General features: G+C 46.8%; 1 protein-coding gene across 6 annotated transcripts in view; it reads left to right on the top strand.

Moving 5' to 3' along the window:
* Positions 1-20031, top strand: part of Mapk14 (mitogen-activated protein kinase 14) — a 62343-nt gene that overhangs the window by 30149 nt on the left and 12163 nt on the right. For 3 of the 6 annotated variants that reach the window (XM_036167280.1, XM_036167278.1, XM_036167283.1), the window contains exons 4-9: positions 7743-7854; positions 8576-8605; positions 8900-8947; positions 10164-10278; positions 10657-10728; positions 19708-19787. In XM_036167280.1, the coding sequence (XP_036023173.1) occupies positions 7743-7854; positions 8576-8605; positions 8900-8947; positions 10164-10278; positions 10657-10728; positions 19708-19787 (457 nt within the window). The remainder of the gene's footprint in view (positions 1-7742; positions 7855-8575; positions 8606-8899; positions 8948-10163; positions 10279-10656; positions 10729-19707; positions 19788-20031) is intronic. The other 3 variants (XM_036167282.1, XM_036167281.1, XM_036167279.1) reach the window with 2 other exon arrangements.

Raw genomic sequence — 20031 nt, 5'->3', positions numbered from 1 at the left:
GTGAGCCATAGTGTGCTCCTGGGCAAGAGCAACCAGTGCTCTTAACCCCTGAGCCCTCCCTAGTCCCAGCTCTCAGGTGCTGCCTACCGAACACTTCTTGAGTGCCGAGAACCTGCAGGACAGCTAGCGAGCTCCCTGGAAACAGTAGGGAACCCGAGCTTGCTCTTAGGAAAGTGTTTTACTTTGTGTGATGTTGCTAGCAGTCAGAAATTAGCACCTGTCCAGAGCAGTGCTTATTTCTGTGCTCTGCAGAGTCCGTTTAGAGCACACCTAAGAAAACAGACTTCGTGGGGTTGGGGATTTAGCTCAGTGGTAGAGTACTTGCCCAGCAAGCACAAGGCCCTGGGTTCGATCCTCAGCTCCACAAAAAAATAAAAGAAAACAGACTTCCTCGATAGGATTGCAAGGTTTGCAGGGCCACACAGATAACAAGACTGTCTAGTGTTACACCACTGAGTATGCCAGAGCCTGTGTCCACTAAGAAAAAACATGCAGTCAAACAACACTTTGAGGACCAGAGGCGAAATTCGCTGTGTACACAGAAGGCTCTGGTTTTGATATGCATTTCCCATGCTAATTAGCAAAAGCTGTACTTGCATTTCAGGTATACAGATGACTTTTGTTTATGCTTTCCCTATGTTTGTGCCTTTAGGTTTCAGGTATCGCTTTTCACTTCATCATATGATTCAGATTTTTGCTTCCTCTCTAAGACCATATATACCTTCAAGAAAGGAACAGTAGATTGATGATGTGTTTTGTTGTGACCAGCAAACCTGCAGGCACTGGGGATGACTTGGGAAATTAGCATATCCCATTTTGACTGCTGTATGATGTGGTTGGGCAGGTGGCACATTTTACAGAGACACAAACAGGAGGTCATTTGAGCACTTTAGGGGTTCTCAGGTATTTCCTGTATTAGTGAGTGGTTAGGTTTCATTGGTGTGCCCTCTGACCACTCTTCTTGGGGACAGTTTCCTCAGCTTTGAAGAGAACTGACTTGTCATGGGTGAAGTAGAAATGAGTCTTCCAAGTCCCTTCCTAAGCAGTTGATCACTAGGCTGCCCTTGCACCCGCAGAAAGTGCAGTCCCTAGTAAGCTGGAGCATTCTGGTTCAGTTAACTAGAACTGAAGGCATGAAGAAGATTTCTGGGATTACTTTTACAGATTCTATTCAGTGTTTGAATGTCTACCTCTGCCAGACACAGTTCTCATCCTTGAGGAAGATGGCAGGCATACATAGTCTATAATCATTGAGTTGAGATTATTGATGGAGAAAAGCAAATTTGAAATAACCACGTTTTGCAGTGTGGTATATTTGGAGAGGCCCCTCATGCTCCGTGCAAAATTTGACCCCGTGTGACTCCCTTTCCACTTCTGTCTCTGTCCTTGTCTTTTTCTTCGAATACAGACAACCAACTATATCCCCAACCAAACCTCTGCCTGCTCTCCACCATGGTCAAGCGCTCCACACTCGCTGATCAACTCTCGTTTCTCTTCGAGTCCCAGACTAACCAGGGTCTTCTGAGCAGACGCTTATCGTCTGTGCTCCTAGCTGAGCTATGCCTCCAAGTCACTGTGTTCCTTCTCTGCTAGGTTCTTTGCACATGCTGTCAGCGGATATTTCCGTTTGTTTGTTTCCTTGCCTTGTAAGTCTGTAGAGAGGTTGCTTTCCTTCTTTCCTGAGTTGTTAGCATTTGGAGCGGTTGCAGGCCTGCAGGTATTATTTTTGGAAGAAATGAATGCAAGAACCTATCAGGTGTGGAATGCTAGGGGGCCTCAGGGATGGCTGCCTATGTCCAATGTCCCCAGAGAATTCTGTACAAAATAGTCCTTGAGCTGGTGCTGAGTGGGAGTTGGAAAGACTAAGAAAGGTGAGCCCAGCCAGATATGTCCAGAGGAGCTGAGGGGGAGGTACTGCAGCTGGGAGCAAGGGGGTCATGGCAGTGGGGCTGGGGAGAATTCTCAGCAGTAAGAGCCTGGCTACTCTGCCAGAGGACCAGGGCTCATTTCCCAGCACCCACATGGCACCTCTCAACTCGAGGTAACTCCAGTTTCAAGGGATCCAGTGCCCTCTTCTGGCCTCCAAGGGCACCAGGCACATCTGTGGTACACATGCATACGCTCAGGCAAAGCACTTATAAAAATTGAAGGAAAGAAACAGATGTATACTGGGGAAAAGCTGAAATGAGAGAGGAGGGACTAGGTTATTCAGGACTTTATAAGCTAAGGAGGTTGTTCCAGGGAAGAGATCAAAGGGTCCTGGGCATGGAGGTGGAGCTGGGGAAGGCGGGAAAGGCTGTACTTTTATGTGGTGTGACTACCATTCAGCTCCCTCCCCAGTTACCCACAAACACTCCGTAATAACCAAGAAGATTTAATTTTAGCAGATGTAGTTTTTCTCCTGAGTCCACATTAACAGGGTCAGAACTGAATGACTATAGCAGTTGAAAAATTTCAGAGGCTTTTATATAGTGGTGCTCCTCATTAGTAGGTGCTGACAGCTCCCTTCTGTTGGGATTCCTTTGTTCATAAACATGGCCTGCCAGGTGTGATGGAGCACATCTTTAAGCCCAGCACTCTGGAGACAGAGGCAGGCAGATCTTAAATTTGAGGTGAGTTGATCTATATAGCAAGTTCCAGGATAGCCAGGGCCACATAGAGAAACCCTGTCTCGAAAAACCAAGACAAACAAAAGCCAAAAAACCATGGCCTTCTCAAGTGACTGGAACTAAAACGCACAGACGGTCTATGGTATTAACTGGGTTTTAGTAGTATCTCAACTTAAAAGAGGATTTGAACATAAACATGGTCAGCTGACAACACTGTGCTGTAGATCTGTCATCTCTGAGTGTCAGGTGAGGAAACAGATTGACACCTAAGTAAGTCTGAACAAAACTGCTTCCTTCTGTGTGCTCTGGCTGTTGGCTGTTACATGCCCTAGTTCATGACTGACTGCTGTTTCTGTCCTATGTTAGACGCCCAGACTGAAGACTGTCTCTGTCCCAGGCTGCTCTAATCCCCTCCTCTTTTCCCACCTTCCTCTTACCTAACCCGAATGTCTTCCACTGCTGCTTTCTTCAGGCCCGACACTGCACTGTGACTGGAGTGGCCACCCTCCTGCCCTCCTTCTGTACCTGTCGGTTCCTTGGCTATCTGACAGCGTGCTTGGGGCTGTGTGTCTTTCCTCTACCATGGGTAGTATAGATATTTCAGAATAGTGATTCCGCCTGGGTGATGCCGGTAATGTAGAGAATATCTAGTAAGCTGTGTTTCGTGTGAGGACGGTGAGTTGTGAAATAAGCTTGCTAACCATTGGATGGCTGCTCTGCCCTTCGGATAGAAGACTGGTCTGATTGTGTTCGAGCCAGGCAAGAGCTTGAGCTTACACGCTTCCTGTCATACCGTACTGCTCTCAGTTGTCCTGCACCGCCTGCTTTAGTGCTCTCCTGGGCCAGACACTGCTCTGGAGCTCCCCTTACAGGTAGAGAGGACAGGCTCCACAAAGGTGTCCTCTGCCCTATACACACACAACTAATAAATAATACAAGTCTTTTCTTGTTGTGAAGGAATTCAACCCATAGTTGTCTAGGGAAGCACGTCTCTGGCAGATAAGTCAGTGCAAAGATCCTGAGGCAGAAGACTGCATGCTGTGTCAGAGCTCCAGTGCGGAGCCCAGTGCGCAAGTCGCAGGTGACTGGGGCAGGAGACTGGACTGGAGGGGTTCTCTGTCTTACTTGGAGGGAGGCAGGGCGGTCATGTGATCTGATTTTTACTTTTGAAAAGAAGCACTCTGGTGAGGCCTGGTGGGTAGATGGTCAGCTCCTGCAGCTGATTGAAGCCCTGTGTAAACACGAGACATGCTCTGCCTTTTTGTAATGGCTTTGAATAGAGCCAGGGGTGGTGGGGATAGCGGGCTAGAACAAGAGGGTTTGGTTTGGTTTTGAGCCTTCATTGTACTGTGCTTTCAGAAGGCACGGGAGGGCAGATCTTGACAACTGAGTGCCACCCAAGCAGGATTCAGGAAAGGAGGCTCAGTCTAGAGCCTGAGAATTGCCAGTCCTGAGCCCCACCTGGTACTGGCCCAGTACATCTCTTAATTGGTTTCACTGGGGGATATGTGAGGAGCGTAAGTTTAGAGGATACCACCTTAACAAGAGAGAAGCAAGATTGGAATCAGGCTGTAAAATCATCTTTTTGGCCCTCAGCTTATAACATAATCTCACTTAATCTTTTAAAGATGAGGTATTAGAATAGCTTTCCAACTACAGTGCACTACAGCCTTCCTTAATTTATTTTAGGAATTTTCGGTTTAGTCCAGTGATACTATCAGGAATGTCTTCTCAAATGTCACTAAGTATACTCCCCAGAATCAAATCCTGTAGAGGTGTGTGACTCTCTAGTGGCGCCCCTTTCGGAGTATCCGTCTTGCTTTATGGAGCTGGGGTGGAACCAGGGTTGATTTTGAGTTTGTCTACACTTGCCCTTCCACATCCTGCTCAGGGTCGAGAAGTGACCGGTCTTCCCTAAACAGTGACTTTGGGTGGTGCTTGCTCCTCTCCTGTGCTGTATGATTTGCTTCGGAGCGCCCTTCATATGTGAGCTGAAATTTGATACTTGATGGTCAGAGATTGATCTTGGACCTTGTGAAAACAACAGGAAAAATAATAACAATTCTACCATAAATCATGCTTTCGTTGACTTCACTGTATCCTGGACTAGTGTGGTGTTCCTCTGGAAATGACTAATTGTGTGCAGATACAGTGGTTTGACAGTCTCACCCTCCTAAAAGTGCCTCTGATGAAACGCATCGGAAGCACCGCACCCACTCTATGGATCTCCCAGATAATCAGATACAGTTGTGTGTGGTAGAAAGGGACTGAGAGTTACACAGGGGTGGTATATTCCAACTGTTATGTGTGCCTGTATGTTTGTGGTGTGTGGTGGTTGCAGAAGCATGTACACTGGGGTGCACATGTGGAATATGGTCAGAGGACAACTTTGCGGAGTTGGTTCTTCTCCATCCACCTCCTAGGGATTGAATTTAGGATTTCATGGTGATTGCTTTACCCACTGACTCCTCACAGTGGCCCTGTTCAGTGTTCTTACATTTATCAGATTAGATGCCAGTTTGAGGCTAAAAATAGACAGTTCCTAAAGCAGCACTCAGGAGGGTGAGGCAGAAGAATGTCCAGGTCAAGGCCAGCCCCGGTAAATAATGAGATCCTGTCTCAAAAGCTCCAGGACTGGAGGTGCACCTCAGTAAGAGTGTCTGCCAGCATGCACGGAACACTGGGTTCAATCCTCAGCACTACCAAAAATGAATGACTGGGATTTGGAGGGGATGGTGTGCTCTTGACAGTCATTTATTAAGTATTGAAGAACAGAGAAATTGTCTAGAGATAAGGTGCCCTGGATTATTGTGACTTCTGTCAGATGTTAACATTTTATTAGTGTGTGTATGAGTCCATTTTCATGCCTTACAACATGCATGTGGAGGCCAGAGAACAGCTTAGAGGAGTCAGTTCTCTCCACAGTGTGGGTCCTGAGCATGGACCTGCCTTTGGTTATATTCTTTGAGGCTTGAAACATCACTGAAGTACAAACTACCTTGATGAAACACTTCAAAGAGTCCAATTTACTCTTTATATTTTTGAGAATTACTTTGTGTATATTAGAGGATATGTATTACAAGCATTTGTAAGCTACCTGACATGGATTCTGGGAACTGAACTCAGGTCCTCTGGAGAGCAGGAAGTGTTTTCACTGATGAGCCATCTCTCCAGATTCTTTATATTACAGGGAGAGCTCATCTTTTTCCTAAAGGCAGTATAAACACACGAGTTTTAGGAAATCGGCTAAAATCTCACTTTAAAGTCACAACTAGCCCAGGTCCCTCTGATCTTCACAGGATAGTAGACCCCTGGGCATTGTGAGAAGCAGCTGAGCTTTGGCTCCTGGAGGAGAAACACCTGCCCTCACTCACAGACTCAGCCTTGTGGTTCTGCCCTGCTCTTTATGTGTCTGCCTGCTGCTGCGGTAATGGTGGGGTGAAGACATTGGGTCTAGGATCTCTGTGGCAAACCTGCTGAACTTGAATGCAGTCACTCCCGCATCGTACCACATAAAGGCAGGGTTACAGGTCAGCACCACACCTGTGGGAAGCTCTGGACCGCCCTGTTCCTGCTTCCTTTAAGGGTAGTGCCAATAAACAGCCTTTTGCTAGTCATTCCTGAAAAAAAGAAAATTACACTTTGAAAATCTAAGGGCATGCCTGTTTTAAAACATAGGACTGGAGAAATTGTTCAGCAGTTAAGAGCACTGGCTGTTCTTCCAGAGGACCCAGGTTCAATTCCCAGCACCCACATGGCAGCTCACAACTGTAACTACAGCTCCAGGGGATCGGATTCCCTCACAAAGACATGCAGGTCAAACACCAATGCATATAAAAATTAAATTAAATTTAAAAAAAAAACCTACAACATAGATTTACAATGAGGTAAAATAAAAATACAATCTTTTATTATGGGTGTGCAATTAGTTATACTGTGTATTTATTTCTCCTGCAAGAATAAGAAGACTGGTGGGGCTGGGGTGTGGGTTAGAGGCTTGCCTGGCATTCCTGAACCCTGGGTTTGATCTCCAGCACTGATGGGGCTGGGGTGTGGGTTAGAGGGCTTGCCTGGCATTCCTGAACCCTGGGTTTGATCTCCAGCACTGATGGGGCTGGGGTGTGGGTTAGAGGGCTTGCCTGGCATTCTTGAACCCTGGGTTTGATCTCCAGCACTGTTGGATAGCTGTGAAGAGACACCATGACCAAGGCAGCTTACAGTTTTAGAGGGTCCGTTATGGCTGGGGGTGGGGAGTATTGATGTGGGCTTTTGAAACTTCAGAGCTCACCTCCATTGACACCTCCTCCAACAAGGACACACCTCCTATCTTAGTCAGGGGTAATTTTACTGTGCTGAAACACCATGACCAAAAGCAGCCTGGGAGGCAGGGTGGTATTTTACTCACAGTCATACCATCAAAAGCAGTGAAGGCAGGAACTCATCCAGAAACCTGTATGAAGGCAGGAGCTGATGCAGACTCCGTGGATGCTTCTTACTGGCTTGCTCCTCATGGTTTGCTCAGCCTGCTTTCTTATTGAACCCAGCACTACCAGCCCAGGGATGGCACTACCCACGGTGGGCTGGGCCCTCCCCCATCCATCACTGATTTAAAGATGCCGTACAGACTTGCCTACAGCCCGATCTTACGGAGGCGTTTTCTCAGTTGAGGCTCCATGGTTCTAGCTTGTGTCAGCGTTGCATAAAAGTAGCTAGTACACCTCCTCATCCTTCCCAATCCCAGTTCCGCCAACTGGGGACCAAGCGTTCAAATACATGAGCCTATGGGGACCATTTTCATCCAGACCTCCATGGTGGTAGTCATCATCTAGCACCCAGGAAGTAGAGGCAGGAATCAGGAACTTGGGGTCATCTTTGACTGAAGTTTGAGGTGGCCTCGGCTACTTAAGACTTGTCCTAGAAAAGAGAAGACTGCCCACAGTGGCCCGTGTGTCTTTGTAATCTCCATCTTTGCTCTTTTCTTTTCACCTCAGTTCTTTTCTTCACAGAACCTGGAAAAGCAGGAGTGGGTACAAACGTGGTGAGATTAGATTGCCGACTTGCAGGTGGCTGTCATTGTGGTGCTCCCTGAGTGGTCTTTCCCAGACTGGTATGTGACTCCTCTTCTGTCTCTAGGTACCTGGTGACCCATCTCATGGGGGCAGACCTGAACAACATCGTGAAGTGTCAGAAGCTTACTGATGACCACGTTCAGTTCCTCATCTACCAGATCCTCCGAGGGCTGAAGGTACAGGCAATAGCAGTGTCTTGTGGGGAAGGAATTCTCCCTCCTTTTCCATCTAGTAAGGACTTAGAACAGTTTTCTTAGGAAAAACTTAGAAGAGTTACAGAGTCACCCAGCCCTGCTGCTCTTGTATTTATTTCCTAGGCCACACGTTACTATAAAGCAAGTCTAAGTGTTATGTTGTCCATTCCTTTGATCCTTCAGTCTGAATATCCAAGAGAAGGGAACTGTTAGCCATATCAAAAACTTGGTAGCTTCTTGATAGAACCTGGAGTCTGATTAGTGTGCTTTGAGGCTTTAAAACGTTCCTCAGGCCTGCGCTGGTCTTTACACTCCCTCTCGGGACTTGAGAGAGAAAGGAGGACCACTCTGGGTACCATAATGAGTGCCCCAGCCAGGGTTGTGTAGTGAGATCTTTGTGGGGAGGGGTGCTCTTCGGGAAAGCTAATCTAATTGTAGGAGGGCTGGCAAGGTGCTGTAGAATTAAGCCACCTTTGATACTTAGCACATCATAACTCTTACTGAGGTCATCATCGAGAAAAGAGGATGACAGCTCCTGTAGGTGGAGTGGGAATGGTAGTTAGTGTCGTGAACCGAGGAGTGGCAGCCCCTGTGAACACGAACAGTGCTCACTGCCGAGGAGACCACTGCAGACATGCTATCGGATGTGACATGGAAAGGCTGGGAATGGTTTTCACTCAACTGACTTTCTTCTCGTTCGCAGTATATACACTCAGCTGACATCATTCACAGGGTATGTATTGTGCCTTAGATGATGATTATTTTGATGGTATGAGCCGGGCTAGAAGAGTGGCATCTAGTTGAGATCTCAACCTTAAGATTTAACTGTGGAAATAGTGATTGACTGCGACGTTGCTCTCAGTGTAGACTGGTAAAGGATCACCTCCCCTTGTACCTGCTGAAGGTGCTTTGGCTCAGACACTGACCATAGCGTGGAGGTCCTCCGTGTGTCTGCATCCTCTGCACCTGTAGGGAGGGGACTCTGTGTGTCATCAAGTTGATACTGTTCCCTCTACTTGCTTCCTAGGACCTAAAGCCTAGTAACCTAGCTGTGAACGAAGACTGTGAGCTGAAGGTAAGAAAGAAAACATGGAATTGTTTGCTTCCCTTGACTGTTCCTTAGCTGACCAGCTGACTTTGAGAAAATGATTCATAAGCCATGATTTTCTATCCTAAAAGCCATTTGTCTTCAGGAATATCAGACTCTGGAACTTTGAACTGTTGGCTAAGCAAGCTGTTTAAATGACCTTGGAAGTAGTTTTCCGGTAGCACATGCCTTTAATCTAGCACTTGGGAGGCAGAGGCAGGCAGAGTCTGAGTTCAGACCAGCCTGGTCTACAGAGAGCGAGTTCCAGGACAGCCAGAGCCACACAAAAAAAGCCCTGTTTGGGGGGAAAAAAGGAAGGAAGGGAGGAAAGAAAGAAAGAAAGAAAATTAAATTAGAAATATAACATGTTAATTGTGATAAAGGGATATTATAATCTGAATGTCAATTAAGCATTCCTAGAACACTCATTATTAGATAAGTTTCTAAAAAGAAAAATGACAGAAACTCAGTGATTCAAATGAGACATAGGTGAAGTGGCTGTCTGGAAAAAGTAAGTAGTAGTATTTTTTTAAAATGAATCTTTGGAAAAAAATAACATACAAGGGGCTGGAGAGAGCTCATTCGCCAGCACCCACATGGTGCTCATCACCATCTGCATCTAGAATCTGATGCCCAGATTGTCTCTCTGGGCACTGCATGCACTCAGTACACAGCATACATGTAGGCAAAATACCTATCCACATAAAATTTAACAATGAAAAAAAAAATGCAGTAAAATACACCCATTTTGAATTCACCTTTTTTAGGTTCTAATGTCCATGTAACTACTCCAGTTATAACATAGTAATCTCCATAACTTCAAAAAGTTCTGAGTGTCCCCTCCTAGTAACCCCCACCCCCACCCTGATCCAGGCAGCCACCGAATTATTCTTTTATGGTGTTTCATATAACTGGAATCCTGCAGAATCTTATACATCACAGTGTTACAAGTGTTGCTGCGTTCTTCATCTGTGCTGTGTGCATCAGTGTTTTCATTTTGTTGCTCACTAGTATCCGGTTTCATAAGCACACCAAAATTTGTAGCCTGTCTTCCTGTTAATCGCCCTTCAGGTTCTTGGAGTATGTTTGCCATGCATTTGAAGTCAAGACTGCAAAGCCCACTTAGTGAGCGCAGCACTGTTTCCTCGTACGTGAATTGCAGAACCTACCTGCTCCCGTGCCTGATTTCTGCTCTTGCCCTTAGATTCTGGATTTCGGGCTGGCTCGGCATACTGACGACGAGATGACCGGCTATGTGGCTACCAGGTGGTACAGGGCGCCTGAGATCATGCTCAACTGGATGCACTACAACCAGACAGGTGCTGCTCCAGTCACCTGCCCAGGCTGGGCCCGTGGGGGGAGGGGCCCTGCTCCCATGGCTTTCAGATGACTCAGGACTAGGTCTTCACCAGAGGGGAGTAGGTTGACAACTCAGTATTCCTGGGAGATCCACCGCTCACCAGTAAGAAAGGTTTGCCCTTTTGTGAGATGTTTACTTCGTTTATCTTAATTATAGTCTGACTTACACAACCTATGGAGCCCTTTAGTGGGTGACAGTCTCTGTAAAAAAAATGGTTGTTGGACCTAAGGTGTCTTAAATGTGGGTTTGAGTCTTTCACTCCCAGTTAGAGTCCAGTTTGTGGCCATGAATATGAATAGAAACCATGTCTGTGCTTGTGTTCTCGTTACTGTTCCAGTGGATATTTGGTCCGTGGGCTGCATCATGGCTGAGCTGTTGACTGGAAGAACGCTGTTTCCTGGTACAGACCGTATCCTTTAACACGTTTGGCCCTGCTTCCCTCCCATTTGTGTTCTGCTGTCGTAGATGTGTCTTCCCCTTCCTCGTTTGTGGGCGAGACTCCGTCCCTTGCTTTAGTTCAGGTGTTGCTTTGGAGGTCTGTCCTCTCGTTGAGTAGCTCACCTTGCCAAGCAGACAAGCTTCAAACTCACTTGTCATCCTTGTACGGCTCCTGCACACCCTTAGTGAGTGTGCACAGCCCTGTCCCTCCGAGGCTGCGATCCCGTGCTGACATGGCTGCTGACTCTGGTCCTGTTTGTTGCCTAACAGCAGACAGTAGAAGCAGGAGGAGAGAGGCCCTGTTGTATGCTTCTGTTTTCCACACAGCATTGTCCCTGGTTAGAGCCAGCCCACCTTAGTCTCATTCATAGCACCGTCTACTTCAGGGCACCAAGCACCCTTTCTGTCTGCTGGGCACACGCTCCGTGGCTTAGTAGTAATACCGTCCAATATGGTTTGTGGGAACTCCCATCAGCTCTGCTTGGGGGAGGATATTTAGATGAGCATGTTAAAACGGATGCTGAAACAATCTTCAGGAGGGTTGCAGAACTTGGCCGACTAGACGGCAAATGGTTTTGATTGGGCTCCTAGAAACACCACAGCAGTACGTGCTTCAGCATCTAGTTGCAGGGGAGCTCTCGCCAGACACACCTGCATCTGTAAGCTCAGTCGCTGACAGTGCCTTTCGTGAAGTGGAACCTCTGCTCCTCAGGAAATGCTGTCTGCTCCTCCGCGTGCTTCTGGACAGAGTCTAGCCTCCCCGTGCTTAGCTCGCTCTGTCTGTCATTCTCCACTCTGGGACTTCACTGCCTAGAACATCTCCCTTCCCTCGGGATTTGGTTTACTTTGTTACAGTCTAGGCTGAGAGGATTAAGAGGTTTGTGGCTCCTCGTGCTGTCCTCTGAGACTATCCTGAAGCTGCCCTCTGTTCTCTTCCCTCCTTGTGAAGTCTCTCCAGCTCCCCTTTGGCTAGTCCCAGACAACATACCTTCATAGACAGACAGACAGCAACATCTGTAGGGAAACCTCTCAGTGTCAGGTATTCACCGGTTAGGGGCCTAGGCTCCAGAATTTAGATTTTAGCCCTTTTATTTAAAATTATGTGGCTTTGAGCAAGTTTTCCAACCTCAGTATTTCTCAGTTTCCTTAACATAAGATGACATTAGTGTACAGCTCAGAAGGTGACTGAGAATTGAGAGTGCTAGCCCCATCTTCATCGTGGTTGTGTCAACCACTTGCCATGGCCACAGATACCTGAGAGAGAGAATTGAAAGGAAGAAAGATTGATTTTGGCTCATGGGCTCAGAAGTCTCAGTGCCTGGTGAGGCAGAGCATCGTGGTGGTGGGAGCACGTGGCAGAAGAGTCTGCTTACTTCATGGTGGCCAAAAAGCAGGAAACAGTGCGAGAGGAGGTGGGAGGGGAAGAAGCCAGGGACAAGTACTCTTCTAGGACACGTCACCAGTGACGTACTTCCTCCCACCAGGCCCCACCTCCGAATGTTTCCTGCACCAAAATAGCACTGCCAGCCAGGGACCAGACCTTCAGCAGGAGGCATTTAAGGTCCATACTGTGACTATCCTATCCCTAGCCTCTGAAGGCCATATTCATCTTATAGTGCAAAACGCATTCAGGCCACGTCCAAGAAAGAGTCCAGATCCTCTTGAGTCTGAGGCTCAAGGCAAACTCTCTGAGCTGCTAACCCCTGTTAAAAACAGATTGTAAAGTTCCAATATTCAGTGTCATAGACATTCTCATCCAAAGGTAAGGAAGGACCAGACCAAAGAAACAAGAAACACAGCATTAAAATTCCATAGTTACAGGTCCATCATTGGAGGCTATGGCGGTATGAGCTGAGTTCCAAAGGACTTGGGCAGCCCAGCTCCTGTGACCTTGCTGGGTGTATCCATATGGCCTCTCTCTGGGCTTACTGCCTACAGCTCTTTCACAGTCCACATTCTGGGTACTCACATTTCTGGGGCCTCACTCTCACGGCTTCATGAATCATGCTCTCAGGCCACTCGCAAGAAATCTAGCCCTGGTGTACATAGCCAAACTTCTCAGGCTTCCCCTAGAGATCTGGTGGATACCTCTGCCACCCCATAATTCCTGGATTCTGCATGCCTCAAAAACCAGCATCATGTCAGTTGCCAGCTTGGGTCTGTTGCCAACGTGGGCACTAGCTAGGTCTTTCTGGACTGTGGCTGCAGTGACCTGTGAGTAGCTCAGCACCATGACTGAGTCCTGGGAAGACACTTCCTCAGTGTCCCTTAGTGGGCAGGGGATTCTCAGGGTGCTCTTTTCTAGGGGTGTTTTAGATGAGTTTACACTTTGCATCCTGGGCCTGCAGTGGTTAGAGGTCTCTCCAATTTCCGAGGGTCTCTGGCGAGTTTCTTATCTTCTCTGTACAGAGTTTGGTCTGGCTTGAACCAGTCTTAGTTGTAGCCCATGCTCACCTGTGTATCTCAGGATGGCCTCAGCCTCACAGTACTCCTCTTGCCTTGGTCTCTCAAATACCGGGTGGCTGTGCCTTGTATTCAGGACTGCCCAGGCCCTGTGGAACTCAACTCACGCCACCCTGAGCCTCTAGTGGTAGACTTGGAACTATGGTTTTTATGCTGTGCTGGACCTAGAACCTAGAGCTCTGTGCGTGCTAGGCGAGCACTTTACCTGCTCAGTCATATCTCTAGCCCAGTGAAGTCTCAGCACCTCTGCTAGGCTACTGTCTTGAGTAAAACTAGGAGTTAATCCACTTGGGTTCAGTTGAACTGGGTGAACTGAGTTAGTTTAGCAGACCTCTTCCATTTTTCTTAAGGTCTTGATGAATCAGGAAGTTCTCTTCACTGTCTTGTTCTGATTTCTAGAGTTCCTTTCAAGGACTCTGGAGATCATGCTGACCCCACAGCAGCCCGGCTCGAAGGCCTGAGGCCATAGCTGTGAGGTTTACAGCGGCTCACTGACAGTCTGCAGGGGTTCAGTTCCTCTGTGGTTTGTGTTTGCCTCTTTAAGTCATTGTGCCTTTGGAACTGATGGTCTTCTAGCCGAGAACTGCCCGGTAGGACTTTTTGAGACATTGTGGATGTGTTTTGTGTGTGTGTTGTCCTATATATGATCCATAGTTATGAGCCTGTGTGGTCCGTGTAGCTTGATGACTGGTTTGAGTTCTGTGGGAAAGTGTATATAATGTAAGATTTCCATGAACAAAATTAACCTCAGCAGTTTTAAACTTCATAGCTTAATAGCATTAATTACATTCACGATGTTGGACAGTCATTGCTACTAACTACTATGCTTGTGACTCTTGAAGACCCTTCCATCTGGCTTAATAGTGTTAATATTAATTGTGTAAAGAATAAGCCCTTCTCTAGAAGCCTGACTGAATCATGTGAGTTCAGCTGCATAAATCACTGTTCTTAAGCTGAAGTACCAGGCATCAGTGACTCCAGTACCTAACACTCACACATTTCAAAATTGGTGGGATCTGGAAAAAGTTAGGATTCCACCTGGCGAGACAGTCTGCAGTCTCCCTCTTTGGCTATTAAGGGTTTTATTGCTGTGAAGAGACACCATGACCATGACAACTCTTATAAGGAAAACGTTGGACTGAGGCTGGCTTAGTTTCAGAAGTTTAGTCCATTATCATCATAGTAAGACATGGCGGCATGCCTGCAGACGTGGTGCTGGAGAAGGAGCTGAGAGTCTTACATCTTGATCTGTAGGCAGCAGGAAGTAAACTGCCATACTGGGTGTAGCTTGAGCATAGGAGACCTCAAAGCCCAATCCCACAGTGACACACTTCCTTCTACAAGGCCACACCTATTCCAGTAAGGCCACACCTCCTGTAGCGCCACTCCCTGTGGGGGCCATATTCTTTCAAACCACCACAGCTTGTTATTTTTCTTTTCTGTGTAATCAGGTAAATTTCCTTTGTGTGTAAAAGTCCCTCTCCCCATTATAATGGACAAATTACTTTTAAGATGCAAACTGTAGTATGGAGAGATGGCCCGGTAGTTAGGAGCATCTACTGCTCTTCCAACAGATCCATGCTCAAATCCCAGCCTGATGGTTCACATCGTCTGTAACTCCAGTCTCAGGGATCTAGTGTCTTTTGGTCTCTGTGGGCACCAGGCATGCACATGATACAGATATACACACAGGCAAAATACACATAAAAATAAATAAAGATTTTTTTAAAAAGACATGAACGAGAAGGTGCTGGTTGCCACTGGGTTACACTCACGCTTCTGTTGCTGCTCTGACCTATATAATGTCCTCAATGTATTAGTCATTCTCAGTGCAATGTTAGTTCTTTCTTCTTTCCCAAATGTGTTAGGAAACATTACAGACTCACAGACCGTGTGTGTGCTCTATGCAGATGATGAGCTGTGTGGGTGGTTAAGCCAGCCCACTGGAGTGCCCACGATATCATATCTGCCCATCACTTTCCATTGTTGGTTTCCTGTATTTTCCTCGTTTTTTGTTGTTTTCTTTTCTTAAACTCAGGGAGGGACTTATATATGCTAGGCAGATACTGTGCCACTAAGCTGCATCTCCAGTACTCTTCCTCATTTTTGAAAAGAGAGAGGTGGCTCGGGGGTTATGAGCTCCACACCAGCCATTCCTATAGAGGACAGGATTTAGTTTCCAGTGCCCATGTCAAGCATCTTACAACTGCCTGTAACTTCAGATCCTTCGGCCTGTCTGCACACACAGACATACGTACATAAATTTAAAAAAAGAAAAGAAAGTCTCTGATGCCATGGCCAGGCATGATATCGCATACCTTTAAGCCTAGAGTTTGGGAGGTGGAAGCCTGTTCTAACATGGTGTGTTCCAGTCCTGTCAGGACTCACAGTGAAACCCTTTTTCAAAAAAAGAAAAAAAGCAAGTGTCTTAGGAAATGGTGAGGGAGAAAAGTATTTTATGAGATTATTATTTGCCCTTTGTCCTTGAAAATGTAGTAGATGTCCCATGCTTGTCAAAAAAAAAAAAAAAAAACAACTTAGGGGGCTGGAGAAATGGCTCAGTGGTTAAGAGCCACTGGCTGCTCTTCCTGAGGACCCAGGTTCAATTCCCAGCACCCACATGGCAGCTCCTGTCTGTAACTCCAGCTCCAGGGGATCTGACTCCGTCACACAGACATAAATGCAGACAAAACACGAATGCACATGAAATAAGATCAATAAATAAAAAAAAAATAAAAATAACTTAGAAAATATTTATATGTGCCAGTGGAAATGGCTGCATCCACACATAGTCCAGAAGAGCAAGCAGCAGGCTGGGTTCCATTGAAGCTTGTCCAGTCTTGTCATTAGAAGGACTTCCTTCTCTCCCAGAGTCTTGTTCAGCCAGGCATGAGAGTACACACCTGTGTTCCCAGCACTTGGAAGGCTGAGGCAAGGAGATTTCTGTGAGTTGAGGTCAGCCTGAGTTACATTAATTATCTAGTTATCCATTATCCTTTCCCCTTACCTGTTTATTCTGCCTTCAGCATCTATTACAGAGAACTTAATCTCAGAAGTAACCTTGGGCCTAAATTGTCTTTTCCTTCATATTTTTGTAGACTCAGGGAATTATGAGTTAAAACTTGGTATTGTCATCCTAATTGAAACACATTTGGAACATACCTTCTATGTAGGGACAAACGGCTGCACAGTAGCGAGGGACAGCTCACCGCGGAAATGGGGCTGCGACGAGTTTCACTGTGTGGCTGGTTGGCAGCTCTGCAGTAGGGAGTGTTAGGGTTTACAGGTTTGGTGGTGCTGGTGTCTGCATGCTTTGCTTTTCTTCACGCAACATCTTTCAGCTACTAAGGCGGTTTGCTACCTTCAACTCCCAGGTTGTGCTACAGCAACTCCATCCACAGCTCTCCACACTGGGACAGCACTGTGTTCATATAGTTCATTAGGGTAAACACTTCAGACACTAAAAGCAGCAATCTTCTTTACTTTTTTTTTTTTTTTTTTTTTTTGGTGTGTGTGTGTGTGTGTGAGAGAGAGAGAGAGAGACAGAGAGAGACAGAGACAGAGAGCGAGAGAGACAGACAGAGAGTGAGAGCGAGCTTTGCATAGAATGTGTTGTTCTGGGTTTGGAGGATCAGACGGTGATGGCACACACCTTTACACCTTTAATCCCAGCCTGGTCTACAGAGTGAGTTCCAGGAGAGCCAGGGGTACACAGAGGAACCCTGTCTCGAAAAACCAGCAACAGAAAAGAAAAGAAAAGCATATTAGAGCAAGTCTCCAGGTTACCAGTGTTTGTCAGACTGGGTGCGCCAGGCAAGGTGCTGAGGAGGGAAATGGTACCACCTTGCCCTCCCAACCAGGGTGGTCAGGCTGAGCTGACAAGGAGAGGTGGCGCTGACTGGAAGGCTCTTCCTCTGGTGGAGAAACAAGGTGGAGTGGGTAATAGAGGTCTAAGTAAATTACTAGGGAGAAAAGTCAAGCATGAATTAGAACTTCGGATAGTTAAATTGCAATGCACATGCCAGTAACCCCAGTTCCTGGGCGTGGAGGGAGGAGACTCAGGAATTCCAGGTCACCTCAGACACATAGTGAGTTTGAGGCTAGTCTCAAAAAAAGCATGTCCAGAAGGACTTCCTGTTTGCAGGAGGGAAAGGAAAATAGAGACTGTACTTTTAACACGCATAAAGAGGCTTGGACGTGCCTGGAACACTGGCTGTGATTGAAGCGTTGAGCCCACTCGAGAATAGTCATTTAGCTAAGCAGAGATGGTTTCGTGGCAGATCAGAGAGGACCATGAGTGTGAAGCTGAGGAGTCACTCAGGGTCTTCACCCTGAGAGTGTTCACACCTGCAGACAAGGGAGAAGGTGTGGAGCCATCTGCCTGTTGATGAGTGAGCTCCATTATCAGGCTGCATGTTCTTCAGGGCAGCTAAGAAACAGCCCAGACTCCACCTTCCCCAAAGGGAATATGCAGCTGGTTAGGAGACCTTATACTTAGTCAGTCACTTTATGGAGTTCTGAGGCATACATTGTAAAACCCTGTCAGGGAGTTGGAAGAGTGTTTCCTCCTGTGACACACTTCAACTTGCAGTAGCTACTCAAACCCATGTTCCTGGAGAATAGAAATGTGAATGGAGCTGGATTCATGTAAATGGAGTGACCTATCTGCAAGAAGATCCTCTTGTCTCCATGGAGTGAGTCACCCAGAGGAACCAGCTTTCAGCTTCACTTAGAGCACCTCATGTTGACCATTTGCAGTGGCGGGTTTTGTTGGTTTTTTTTTAACCACTCTAACTTCAGAAATCTCTTGTGTGGGTGGACTTGCTTCTGGTTGCCTCAGTTTTCTGTAAGATGCAGTTGCTGGGTCTGTTGGTTCATCTTTTTCTTAAAGGGCCAGATTAGCAACTGTTGCAAGCTTTGTGAACCGGGAACTGTGAGAGTGGCTGTGACCACACACACAGCCTTGCTAGACTCCAGGAAAAATTCATGTATAAAACAGGCAGCAGACTGCGCCTTGCTGTCACCTTTCTGGGATTTTGTCCTGTTTAAGGAGTTTGGTTTTTTTTCCTAAGTCAAGATGCTGTCCAATTGCATCAGCAATTCCTATGACTAGGCAACTGTGGTCTGCGGAGCAGTTCTCATTAGTAAGTCACGCTATCTTGCCTCTTGCAAGATATCTTGCAAACCAAATCAAGAATATTTTCATCTATTCTATCTGCACTTTAAGTGTTGTGTGTATCTTTTATGTACCAGATGATAATCTCGAAATTAGGGGTAGAATATGGATGATGGCATACATCTGTCATCCCAACACTTGAGAGGAAGAAGCAGAAGGATCCTGAGTTCAAAGCCAGTCTGGGCTGAATAGGCTGCAGAATAAACGAGCTGCTTCCCATCCAAGAAAGTAAGTGGGGATAGATACCATACACTCCTGGCCTTGTCTGTCTGGACTTGATGGAAAGACAAGGCACAAGCTCACAGACAGTTCCCAGATGCACACTATGGTGTCATCCAACACAGTGCTGAGAGAGGCTAAGGATGTTCTTAGGTAGAGTGTCAGGAGGTGGGAGGGGATTTTAGAGTGGTACGTGAGAAAGGGTCCAGTCCTGCAGAGCCTGGTGGGGTCAGTTGGCTTCCTCCTCCTGATCATCAGCATAGGTCTGAATAAGCTGTTTAGATGTTCACAGAAAATATTAAAGGCCAATGAGCAAGGGGAGTGTTTGATCTTCTGGTGGACGCATGCTTATTTGTTCTGAGTAGACAGCAAGGTGCTGGATGCCAGAATGAATATCCTGGGCCCTTTGCCCTTATGCTTAAAGCATTTAGTGTGTGAAGTGTGCTAAACCTTTGCATTCATAAGGTCGAAGCCTGCTGTGCTCAAATTTACTGCACTACTCTTGACAGAACTCACAGTGTGCCCTCTGCCGGCTGGCTGTCCCTATGCTCTGTCTTATAGAGGGGTGAGGGAGGTTTTCAGAGGGCACTAACAGAGGGCAGGCTTTGAGATCAGAGCAGGCCTCCCAGCTGTCAGATTGCAAGCTCTTAGGTCAAGCCTTTGGGGAATAGTCACAAATAGACTGCATAGCTCTGTGCGCCATTGCTGTTCATCCAGCAGTCGGTCCTCTGCTTGCCAGCACCCTCTGCTCAGCTGGCTCCTGGTGCCGAGGTGGAGGCTGGCCCATGGACAAGTGGCACAGCCTGTGTGTTTTTCTCTGCTCTCTCAAACCCAACCACTGTGCTTTACTTCTGCTGTATGATGTTAACAGATGTGTGTGTGGTGGCATTTTGAACCTTCGTACAGGAGGAGCGTGTCTTGGAAGTGCAGCCCTGCAGAAGCCTTCCACCTAGGATCTTTCACCATGTTGGCCTTGTTTGGGGGTTTTGATTTTTGTTGTTGGAGTGTTTTGTTTGTCTGTTTTATTTTGTTCATTATTATGTTTTCCACTTTTATTTTGTCCCGACATTTTCCTTTATAGTCCATCATTAGACATTGATCAGTTGAAGCTCATTTTAAGACTCGTTGGAACCCCAGGGGCTGAGCTTCTGAAGAAAATCTCCTCAGAGTCTGTGAGTTAATGCCTTGATTGTAACTCCTGCCCTATCGGGGACCCTCTGCCACTTGCCTTCCATCACTCTGCACTTTGACTTTTGAATGTTTGCAAGTGTGTGTGCTCTGTGTGCTGACTTCTGAAGTAAATGTGTGTACGCACACATGTGAGCCTGCATGTGCCTGCTTGCATGCCTGAGTGTGTTCTATTCTATCTTTATCTGGGTGTGGACTTAAAATCATGGGAACCCCTTTGGGGCAATT

The sequence above is a fragment of the Onychomys torridus genome, chromosome 18 (assembly GCF_903995425.1).
Source record: "Onychomys torridus chromosome 18, mOncTor1.1, whole genome shotgun sequence".
Lineage (NCBI taxonomy): Eukaryota > Metazoa > Chordata > Mammalia > Rodentia > Cricetidae > Onychomys > Onychomys torridus.
This window is presented reverse-complemented; position numbering and strand designations above follow the sequence as displayed.